This window comes from Protomyctophum bolini (assembly GCF_963924005.1).
Source record: "Protomyctophum bolini genome assembly, chromosome: 13".
In the NCBI taxonomy this organism is placed as follows: domain Eukaryota; kingdom Metazoa; phylum Chordata; class Actinopteri; order Myctophiformes; family Myctophidae; genus Protomyctophum; species Protomyctophum bolini.
This window is the reverse complement of record NC_137874.1, coordinates 13,778,608-13,791,360: the sequence shown is the minus strand read 5'-3', so window position 1 is coordinate 13,791,360 and position 12,753 is coordinate 13,778,608. Positions and strand designations below refer to the sequence as shown.

At 42.2% G+C, this 12,753-nt stretch overlaps 1 protein-coding gene across 3 annotated transcripts in view; it reads right to left on the bottom strand.

The window, feature by feature from the left end:
• The window catches only part of LOC308326732 (relaxin receptor 1-like), a 98,541-nt gene that overhangs the window by 42,334 nt on the left and 43,454 nt on the right, over window positions 1-12,753 (bottom strand). For all 3 annotated transcript variants that reach the window (XM_080779736.1, XM_080779737.1, XM_080779738.1), the window contains exons 3-5: window positions 7,771-7,923; window positions 5,981-6,064; window positions 5,030-5,135 (exon numbers count right to left, since the gene is read on the bottom strand). In XM_080779736.1, the coding sequence (XP_080635862.1) occupies window positions 5,030-5,135; window positions 5,981-6,064; window positions 7,771-7,923 (343 nt within the window). The remainder of the gene's footprint in view (window positions 1-5,029; window positions 5,136-5,980; window positions 6,065-7,770; window positions 7,924-12,753) is intronic.

The following is a 12,753-nucleotide window of genomic DNA, read 5'->3' as shown; positions in this document are numbered from 1 at the left end:
TCTAAGAGAGCTCGAAACGACGAGAAAAACGATCGGTGAACTACAACAGGTCGCCTTAACTCATTCATCGCTTTTAAGAAGTGCCAAAAAGTCCCTAAGCGCCAGTCTCTATACATTTTTTTATTTAATTTAATTCTTTTTTTTTTGGTCCAATGTTATACCCGTCTGAAAAAGACGATAAAGACGTCGTTGGCGCTGTGGGAGTTGCTAAAAAAGGAGTCAAGTAGGTCGTTGGCATGTAACTTACTTTAGTCAATACAATGCTATTTTGACTAATCTGTATGGTAATGTTAATTAAGAAAAAATATATTAATCATAAATGATGCTAAATAAATACTACACATTCTCACACAATTTAGAATCATTAAACTAGTGAACCTTTGATACTTAGTGCACCAGCTTCTTCCTCCTAGCATATCACACACACATGCACACACACTGTCTCTCTCTCTCCCTGTGGAAACAGCATTTTGAGCTGTACAGGCAGCCATAAAGTCCAGGGCGCTCCGACCTAGGAAGGAAAGTAAACAAAGGGAACCATCTAGGGTTCACACACACACACACACACACACACACACACACACACACACACACACACACACACACACACACACACGCACACACACACACAAGCTGATCTCACAATGGGTTTGCATGGTGGCAAAGGAAACACGTACACACACAGGGAGCCGAGTCCGGAGGAAAGTGCCCACGGACAGAGGAGACACGTCAAAGATGGGAGATGGTCAAGTACACTCCCCTGAAGAATCAACTTGTGATTGGACAGTAAACATCAACGCAGACCCTATAATACTCCGGCTGTTGTTGTGATCGTGACTCATTTCGCTACGATGTGACTGGAGGGTCATTGAACTAGCAATTGAGTCCAGAGCTCTGCCGGAGACTGTAATTCGTTAAAGAACTGTTGTAATTTGTCGGTAAACAACCATCTTTGTTCACTCTATTTTGTATTAGTTATAGATTCACAAATATTATGATTAGGTTCAAGAATAATTGTAACTAGACATACGTAGGATATAAAACTAATTGTGTATTTATTCCTGAGGTTGATACATTTATGGAAATAATCATAAACGAACGCATGCTGATTCAATGTTGTATCTATACCTCTCTGGAGGTTAAAGGTGAAAGACCTAGAGGTGAAATCAGCTTCCAAAGATCAATACATAAAATCAATGGGTAACAAAGAATTAACATGGAATGAACAATTAAAAACATAACAACGACAGAAGCCAATAAAAAAAGGCTTTAACACACAAATAGGTTTTTAGAAGTGATATAAACGACGACACTGATTTAGCCAGCATCAGCTCCACAGGTAGGGCTGGGCATTCCACATCCAGGGTGCCCGGACTGCGAAAGCCCCGATCTCCCCGTGTAACGAGGCGAGACAGGTGGCCTTTCAGGAGGGCCATGCCCGAGGATCAAAGGCAGCAAGCACCCTGCCCTGGTTCAACGGGGGGCAGCAGGGCTTTGATATAGCTAGGATCGTTTAGTGTATGTTTTTTTAATAATAATCAAAATCTACTAAGTAACTAGTAGTAACTAAAGTTTTCAAAAAAATCCATGTGGAGTAAAACTACAATAGGCCTATTATAGCAACACTGCAAGTATGCTACAATTTATTCCATGAAGTTACTTGTAGTTTTAGACCTGCTTTTATTTTCTAAATTTACAGTAAAGCAGTAATTGTATCTGTACTGCATGTGGCATCTGGACAACATTCCCAAAGAGAAGAATATGGTAATCTAGAAAACTCTCAGAATAAGAATAAATAGAGATGAGAATTAGACTAGTTTGTTTATTTTCACAGACTTGAAATTTGCATAGTGTGACAATGACAAATAAGGCTAGTGAGTGAAAAAGAAAACTAATTTAAAAAATGAAACGCATCATGCTACAATTTCAAAAGCATGTGGTCATAGTTTTATATTGCACTTTCCCATGGGACTAAAGATTATACACAATTAAATATATACAGTTTAAAATTGCACTTTGCCTGGGACTAAAGATTATACCGAATATATACACTTAAATATTGCACTTTCCCTGGGACTAATAGGAGGTGTGCAACACAATGCATGATGCAACACAATAGCAAGGCAGTTTATAAATGTTCCCCACCACAAATAAAATCCGGGGAGCTTTCTTCCTCTGCCGTGGATTTAAACCATTCTCATTGTAGTGTTGCTTAAGGGCATTTAGAAGGGTGTTGCTGATCCTGGAGAAAAACAACACAAACACTGGGTTACAAACCAACACGTCATTATGAAATACACTGTAAGTATGCCTGGACTCTATATTTACTGTTCAGCGCTAATGGGTCTGGTCCACAAGATTCGATACACCACCAAGATACCCATGTACCTGTCTAAATACTTCCTTAATGTAAACAAAGTCCACACCCACAACACCAGAGGGAGTGCAACAAACCATGTACAACCCAGATTCGGCACAAACAAGGGACTAAAATATTTTCGCTCCTATGCCACCAAAATGTGGAACGCCCTACCAACAGTCATTAAGACATGTGAATCCCTTGACTCCTTCAAAACCGCTCTAAAAGGGCACCTACGGACGGCTGCAATTCGAAACTGGCCCCATAAAATCTGAATCCCCCCCTTTTTGCTTCATTTATGATGAATTCCTGTTCTGTTCTTTAACTATATAGAAGTGTCTATTTGTAAGTCTCTAAATGTTTTGATGAATTGAACATGGTGGATCCTGTTGTAAACAAGTGTAATGCTTAATTACCCTTACACCCAATATTCGCACATCTGCTAAAAACCTTGGCATTATCCTTGACAGCTCCTTTAAATTTCACAAATTATTTACTTTTAAATGTTTAAATGGGCTGGCCCCCGAATACCTCTCCGGGCTCGTAAAACCCTACACCCCGGCTAGAGCTCTGCGGATCAGAGGGCCGAATAACTAGCAAAAGCACTAGGGGCGCACTCTCTTTCGCGGCTGCAGCTCCCAGGCTCTGGAAGAGCTTGCCCCTTCACATTCGCTCTGCCCCCTCCATTGGTGTTTTTAAGTCTCACCTTAAGACTCATCTTTTCTCCCTGGCTTTTAATCCCTCCTGAGTCCATTTTATGCTTTCATGCCTACATTTTTGTCATTTTTATTATTGTGTTTCTCGTTTATATTCTGTGTTTTCTCCTGCCTGTTCTCTGTTCTGCCACTGATGTACAGCACTTTGGTCAACCTTGGTTGTTTTAAAACGTGCTCTATAAATAAAGTTTGATTTGATTTGATTTAATTGGGTCATCCACTCACAGTTAACAGTCTTTGTATTGAGTTTGTGCTTGAAATGTACTGTAATTCTGCAAACTGTTAATAAATATTTCAATCAATTCAATCAATCAATCAATCAATCAATCGCTTGGATCCGTTCTAGAGCCCACCCACTGTATCTGCTACTTTAAAGGAGCATTCAGTGATTTGGATGATTTGGAAACCCCCCCGGGCCGCCTGGTAACAAGATGTGCACATGCACACACTACAGTGGGGAGACGCGCGACAGGCAACAGCACACACACATCATCAACGCTAACAGCAGCACACGGAAAAGGAAAACACACGCTGCTGCATCATGTATCCGTCTTTCTTAACAAACTAATCATAAACACACTGATTTTCAGAGACTAGACTGTGAATATAAACAAGACAATAGAAACTCACCCATAGACGAAGCAAAACGTAGCACGGCACAGCACAATGGCGTTCACCATGGATGTGGATCTGTTGAACTTTTTCTTTGCGTTGACTTTCTGCGTGGATCGAGTCATTTCGGAGTTGTTCATACACGTCTTTATAAACCCCAAAATAAGCAGGTCTTTCTGGTCCTTTGAAAAACGCTGCCATGTCGCAGATCATGTCTGGATGGAGTTGATTACTGCAAGACGCATGGTCCTCATCATCATCGCCAGATTCGTCTGTGAGCTCTAAATCCGTGTCACTGCCACCGTGTATGAAATCTAAGTTAAATTGTGTTCCTCCATTTAAAGCGTTAAGCAAGCGTGCCGATTCAAAGTTACTAGCCATCATCACAAACAACAAGAACGATGTTGTGTTTACTGAGTCACAGCCTGAAACACGTTGCTACTTATTATGAGTGAAACTGGAGAATAGCTAGAGAATAGATAGAGAATAGCCAATTGAAACCATAGTATGTAAATATAGGAGCAGGAATGTTCACACCCCCAAAAAAACTGTAAAAACAAAGGTATTTTTAATTGTATTGTAATTGTGACCATTTAATGACACTAAAACGACTATCTGTTGGAATAAAAACCTTCAACATTTTTTTTTCATATGGCTTTTTTCATTTTTGTTCATATGGCTTAAAACAAAAAACACAAAAAGAAATCAAATGTATTTTGGTCAATTGTGGAGTTCCATTAGCACCGACTTGTGTCTTCAAACATTGAGACTGGTCACATATACGGGTAGACCGTGAGCAGGAGGCCCTGTCCAGAGCCCGGGCAGAGGCCTTTTTGGGGCAGAGGCCTTCTGGACAACCGTGGGTCCGAGTGACTCAACACCGGGCACTGCACCCCCTGCAGGGGTGTGGGACGCGTGTGTCGAATTTGAAGTCGGTGGGGCGAACGGTTCTCGAGTTACGTGGATTACACATACAGTACGTACAGACAGACAGGGACATTTATAGATATATTAGAAAATATCTTATGATATTTTGGACTCAGGGTGGCACTAGAAGATAGGTCATGGTGTCACTTTTCCAGGGAGCATGAATGCAGCCTGTTCCATGGCAATATGCCCATGATGTTTTGACATACCGTGTGTGGAAGTGGAAAGTTTGAAGAGTGGTGCTAGAGGAATGACCACGGGTCATCAAAACCCGGCTTAATCCCTGCTGAGCGTATTAAGTTTTCGCGTGCCGCACAACATGAAACGACATGGAAAAGTTTGAGAAGAACTGGTGTAGAATACATGCAGGCGTACGCACTGTACATAAAGTAGAAACCAGAAGCGTGTCACTTACAGCCAGGTGATGTTGTGGGAGAGCTGAGGGACCTCCTCCAGATTAACGTCCACACACCACACCTTGGTCTGGGTACAGTCGCAGCTTTCTGGATACTCCAGCAAGACTACGCACACACACACACACACACACACACACACACACACACACACACACACACACACACACACACACACACACACACACACACACACACACACACACACACACACACACACACACACACACACACACACACACACACACACACACACACACACACACACACACACACAATCAACATTTTAACCCTAAACCTTTCGTAGGTATCTAATATAACAAATACAATTGTAATCTTCATGCGGACAAGGTTATGGAACCCAAAGTCAATAGCTACGTCATACCAAGCCCGCCCTCCTAACCACTGCAACGCCGTCCTACACACTGCACTCACATGGCAGTGTCGTCACGGATTTACCCTCCGCGTCGTTCCAGATCAGAAATTTTCAGTAGCACCGAAGAGACGACTTTAGGACGGTCCCCCCCCCCCCCCCCCCTCTACAGAGCCGAACCGACTTTTATTCGGCTCTAAAACAGGAGTATGAATCGGCCCTTTTTCTCCCTCTCTCTCTCTTGGACATGGTGATTAACCCACAGGATTTAATATTATCTGTCTTCTTAAAAAATAATGCCTACATAAAAAGAACACTTGGGCGGTGTGTTTGGCATCATAGTTGCTGTTCATCTAAGCTCACTAAACTGATGGGAACACATTTGTGCCAAAAGAGGAAGTGTTTCGGACCTGCAGAAAATACATGATTTTTTAGCATGCTGAGCGGAGCACGGGACTCACAAAACGAGGTGAATGATGCACACACACACACACACAGTCACACAGTCACACACACACACACACACACAAACACAAACACACACACACACACACACACACACACACACACACACACTTACAGCAGTCGGTTTCATTGCTGTCGTCCAAGGTGTTGGACGACGGAAAGATTTTACCAAATAATACACCCCATCCAACGTTGTCCCCTGCAAGCACAGAACAAAAGCACCCGGATAAAAGCTGTTAACTGTTTGTTGTGTATTTACTTTTCTTCGATTTATGTTCCTCTGTGTGGACTTGACTTTCCCTGTGAACCTGCCTTTACATGCCGTCCGTCCTCTCCCCCTCTCTCCATCATCCCCCCCGGCCCCCCCCCCCTCTCTCTCTCTCTCTCTCTGAAAGATAGGCTACAATGACTACTTATATATACTTTGTTTAGGTATGTTCAGCAACAACAATACATTCAATGCACATGACAGTGGCCAACTCCTATCCCAAAGTTTCACTAAGCAAATACTGTGTACAGAACTGTACACATAAACCAAAAGTGAGTGCGCACATCCCCGGGTATGAACTAGTACTTCATAACATGCCTGATTTTAAAGCTTTTTGATTTCAAGGACGGACTCCCAGCTTGATATACATTAGGCCAGGGGTGGGCAACTTTGACGATGGAGAGGGCCACTATATTTCCACACTCACTCCAGAGGGTCACATTGCTGTCGTAGCAAAAATAGCAGATCTACAAGCTCAAAACGCAATTTTTTCTATATTCGAATTGAAATCTTGAATATTTTTTTGCTGTTTTTTAATTGGAATCCTGAAAATTAACATTTTTACGTCATTTCAAATGCCTTTCATTATACTTGTGTTGAGCATTGAGCTACTAATTTAGATTGAAGTAATTAAAGTGGGTCATGTTTGCATGTTGTGGAATTGTAAACAGCTGAAACCAATATTATATCAGTATTCTGATATGAACCTGAGGGCCACATTAAGTGAAGGTGGGGGCCGCCAGTTGCCCATGTACTGATTGCATTAGGCCATGGACCCCCTTTGATATATTTTATTTCTGGGACCCCAATCACCACTGAGAGGTCCCATTAGATGTTGTACACTCTCAAACTCAGAGAGTGTGAAAATAATAGAATAATAATAGAAAGTAATAATTCTGAAATGGCCAATAAATAAATAAATTGCCAATCTACAAGCCATTCCATCACAACAGAGCATGAAGCCGCACAGGAAATTGTATGACAATCAAGTCGTTTTGGAGACATCTTGTTTGAAAAGTTTGCATGTTCTCCCCGTGTCCCCTAGGGTAGGTACCCTCACAAAAAGCATGCAGTAATCCTGGTCACTAAACTGCCTCCCCGTGGCCAGCCGGGGGAGGCAGTTTAGTGACCAGGATTACTGGTATTGGACACTCGGGCATGAAGGAAGCATGAGTTCAAGTCCGTTGCTCTCCCCATGTCCCCCATATATGGGGACTAGGTTGGTGGAGGGTGTGTAGAGCCCAGGATCACATTAGATAATTGACACAGGGGTGAAAAATGGGTTACAAAATCGTGGGATAAAATTTAAAGTTTGGGGAGGGACGGACAGATGGATATGAGTAGATCGGTTCTTTTGGGGCAATGATATCTGGTGGATACGGAAAAAAGCAGTTCAAGTACATTTGTCAGTTTTTACGAAGTATGGAGGGTAATGTCTGGTAAAGTTGGAATTGTAGGAGTAGGAAGACATTAAATTGTCATTTTAGAAATATGCTGTACTGCACTGTATGTTGGTCTGTTTATTGTTGAGTGAGAAAACAGTGTTGCACATTAAGCTAATCATCTGGGGACCCCCCTCTAAAATCATTTCGACCCCCAGTTTGGAAACCACATGCACTGTACTGACAAACACCCACCACAGCGGTGCTCGTCAGCTCCGTTGGGACAGTCCTTGATTCCGTTGCAGTGCATCCTCTGAGGCAGACACACACTGAGGTTCCCACATGGAAACAGACCCAGAGGGCAGGAGGAGTCCTCTCCATCCGCCTGGCTGGACAAGATGAACACCGCTGCAGGGGAGGATATTCAGGGACAAAAAAAAGAGGGGTCAAATTTGTTCTACTGCTATGTCACCAGAATGTGGAATGACATACAGTACCAACAGTCATAGAAAGTAGGCCTCTGTAAACGTCTAAGCTCATTACCTGTAATAATACTCTTACATGATGTTTTGCATATCATTGTTTGTCTTGATGAATTGACTGTACCACTGTACTGTACCTTTTTTGCAAACTGTTAATAAAGTATTCACTATTCAATAAATATATCAGAAACGTTTGGGTGACAGTATGACGAAGTAGGGCATTAATTTGCGGAAAAAACGAATAGTTGAAAAATGGACCATAACACATTCCCTCCCGTTACCATAGGCGGGATCGTGAGGCCAGTGCCAGTGAACCCGGCCGACCCGAAGTGATAGCCCTCCATATCTGTAGTCTAGCCTCACTCCAGGCTGTGGACGACCCCCGGGAGGATTATTATGGTACTTTATCCCATTTTAAGCAGGAAAACCACTAATATTCAGGACTGGGGTAATATAATGTATAAGTAGGCTTAAGTGATTGGTCAATGCAATTTGTGATCATTAGATTAGTACAAATATATTTGTGGTCTAATCCTATTTTATGGTATATTTAAACTTCCACCAACTCAGTGGAATTGTATCCGCCCTGCTTGGCCCTGATCATCAAGGGCTGGATAGGGCGTTGCGACGTATGGACTGCATATATAGCGCTTTTCCTCAAAGCACTTTACATTACAATGTACTTCACATTCACCCATTCACACACCGATGGCGGGGGAAACCATGCAAGGTACCAACCTGCTCATCGGGAGCAGTAGGGGTTCAGTGTCTTGCTCAACTTCGACACTTGACCAGGAGGAGCCAGGAATCAAACCTGGAACCTTCAGATTCCAAGACGCTCTCTCTACCTCCTGAACTGCTTCCGCCCTCTAAATGTGCTTTGTTACTGTCAACTATACTGATACCCACCACGGCAGCACACATGGTCTTCGCTGGGACAGTGTCCGTTGTAGTGCATCATCTGAGGCAGACATTGCATAGTATAGTGCCATGCCTAGGGGTTGTTCTTGTACTGTACGTCACACTGCCTCACACTACGGAAACAAGAAATAGGCTCCTGCCCTATGGGCCACATGGCCCGGCAAGGCTTACCTACTTACTACTGAAACTGCCAACAAAGGCAAACATCAATGAAAAAGGCATGCCCCAAAAGAGCACAACTAAAGGTTTATAACCACCAAGGCGTGACGTGTGGAGCCAAGTGGCTCATCCTTAAGACTACTCAAACTCCCAAAATAAACAAGGCTTAGTTCATCTCAAATGTCCAAAGTGTAGGCCTACATACACGTTTCAGCATTTAGCATGAATCTGGTGGGGCTTGATGATGGGCAGGAGAGATATGGTAACGTGGGACAATTATCAGCGACTCAGCGGTACAGGACAGATCTGAGGCCATTAGTGGAAAGTACTCAAGTACAATTAGTCATTTTATTTTAACCCATTTAGACCTGAGATCAGATTCTAAAAATGTCTGTTTGAAAATGACAGTTTTCTGAAAAAGCTATGTTTCTGTCAGTCGTTCTTCGATTTTTCAAAAATAGCTAAAGCATAACATAATGCTAACACCAAAAGGGGTTCCCGACCCAATATGGGTTAAATGAGTATTCCCGTTTTCAGATACTTTATAATTCTACACCACTATATCTCAAAGGCAAACATTGTAGGCCTACTTTCTATTCCAACACAATTCTTTGAAGACCTTCGTTTAGTTACTTTGAGATTTTTATTAATAATACAAATAAAACCAATATTCTATACTTTTCCAAAACAGCAGATCTACAACCTCAAGCTTGTAGATTAAAAAACGAAATGAGGCCAATGCTTGCTTTTACAAAACAAACACTAAAAGTTAGAATATGGAGATATGAGGTTTTTGCCCGACGGCAACTAAAAGCCTTCTAAATCCCTATGTTGATACTATACGTCTAAAATTATTTTAAGTTTATAAGTTCACCATGTCTTTCCTCTTTCCGTATCATATGGGGCATTTGCCGTTTGTGCCAATCTGGGAATCAAACAATTCAAATACATTAATAACGTTTTTGGCTCTTTCCAAGAGCTTTCAAATCTGTCGCAAAAATCCACACAGTATGGGACCCTTTCCTTGCATGCCTATGCAGAGGGAATCACTTTACCGGTCATCCCTGAATCACTCCCCCTCCTACCTGCTGGTACTATGGGCCCAAGTGCTAAAACTATAAACTACATTAATTGGACGTCAAGTGGTGAAGTACGGTGTGACCAAAATGGCATGGTGTGTGTGTGTGTGTGTGCGCGTGCAAATCTGTTATTTGTTTTTTTTTTGTTTGTTTTTTTGTTTTATCGTTATTTTCGTCTATTTTGTTTGTTGCCTGGTGTTCCCTCTTTTCCCCCTCTCCCACCGTGTTGTGTTGTGTTGTGTTGTGTTGTTGTGTTGTGTTGAAGAAAAACCCAAGTTCAAATATGATTATTTTGGGGGGTCGCGGCCTGAGGTTAACCACTGCTTAATAAAATGAAGGAACTCCTTTTGAGGGGCACAGTCATCTGATGTCAGATTCAATTGCTTGCCTTGAGACAGTGACTGGCGGTTGAGTGTGATTAGCAGCCAATTTTATCATAATTGCAGCATCCTTCACAGTTGTTAGACATCAAGGGCTCCATCTCGTGCCAGGAGCCCTATTTCCTCAATTTGGGGAATTAGTCTTGCCTTATGGAAGAGCAACGTTACGCGTGCTGCCTGGATTATATTTATATTAGATACAGAGGGTTGTTTTGTGTCCAGTATCTGACTATTCTGCCATCCACTCCACGACCAACACAGCTAAGTTGTGCTGCTAATAATAGTGGGTTGTGTGGCTGCAAGATAAGATAAAGAAGCTCCTAAATGCGTAATTCACGGAAAATGTTCATTACTTACGGATAAAGCATGGCACAAGATCTTTGCCCTACTTGATCATACTATACAGTCTCACACAAAGCATCAAATAGTTTTGATGCTAACAAATTTTAATTCTGAAACGTAACAGTTTTATTATGAGGTTTCCACCTGACATAAATGGGCCTCAGGTCTTAGGCCTAGGCTATACGTACATGGATCTTTTGCAAAATGGATATTTTCGTCCTCCGTTTTAGAAAAAATCCCTGGCAGAAACGCATTGAACACAGGATAAAATCACTGCAGTAGCAGGTTTCAATTATAGGCTATATTATATTTGATTTTATATTTACACTTTAGGTACCAATCATATTTTTAATGAAGGAATAAATACCGCATTTTAAAAGCCACCAAACACTTTGAAATACTAAAATATCAGTAAAAACACATATTACCCACATAAAAACCCCAGGAAAGTCTCCCAAACATCATTACAATAAGATCTGTTTGCAAAAGGGGTAAAGTGTCCCTTTAAGAAACCTGATAGAGACACATTAAGGCACAGGACACTTGACGGACTGCATTCTACCCTCAGTCAATAAAGAGAGCAGTGCTTGTTTAAATTTCAATAAAAAGAAGAAACTGCTTCCAGGTATTCTTGCAGTGTTTTGTTATCCAGGTCTCCAGCTGTCTAAAAGTAGCCTTTTTATGAGAGAGAGAGTGAAAGAGAGCAAGGTAGCTTCTGGGTGCACAAATTGTGATTACACACTGGCATTACCCAAGGCATTAGGCATAGCCATAACTGCACGCAGAAATAGAATGGTGGTGCGTCGGAATGCCACTATGTCCCCACAAATTGTGTGATGCATGCTTGTGTGTGTGCACAACATACCAGTGGCATTTGTTTTTGCTTGAATAAATCATGCTTGCAAGCTGAGCTGTATGGATTGTGACCCAGTGTGTGGCAGGCTGTGTGCGAAATGACACAAGATCCCTCGCTCACCTGTGCTGTGGGTGAACATGATCTGTGTTCCTTGTTTCCTTACAACCGGGAAAGCATCCGTGTCATGATAGGTTTTCACCACTTGAACCATGTTTTATACACTGGCGCTATTAGCTAGTAGATCTGCCATTAAAGATTGACAATTTGTGCTAAATCTTTGAATATACAGTATATATTTTTAAATATTCTCTTTTATTGACATTTAGCAAACACTCTTTTAAATGGCATGAACCCAATAGTCACCAAATGACGTTGCAAATGATATTTATCTGGATCGTTAATGCCACAGAGGGGGGCCGAGAGAAAGACAGCCGCTGTTCGAACGCAACCGCAATGCAGAAAGCCCACTGAACACACACACACACACACACACACACACACACACACACACACACACACACACACACACACACACACACACACACACACACACACACACACACACACACGGTTTATGTGCTTCAACTCAATGTGTACTCAGTTAATTAACATCAAAAGGTCACTGAAACAACACAGTGCACACTCAGACTATCCCTGAGGAAACCACTTACAAACAGGGTCTGAGTCATAATCCTTCTGGGGGACGTTAGAAATATAAGGGCCAGAGATACATGAATAAATAATAAGATACATGAACATCCAGACCCCCAGGAAAGCACCGAGGGGGCCGGCCCAGTTCCGTCGAGCTTTCCCGCACCTGAAATGGAGGCAGCTTTCCGTGCTCGGACACGTATACATACATCTACGTAATGGAGCGGAAGCACCGTTCAATAATACTGGCATCGTTCGTGCTCTGCTCAACAGGCATATTGCGGAGTACTCTACTCTACTGCATGACATGGTGGCTTGGTATACTGTATGCTCTTGTATTCAAGAAATTAATGATGCCATTAGTTCTT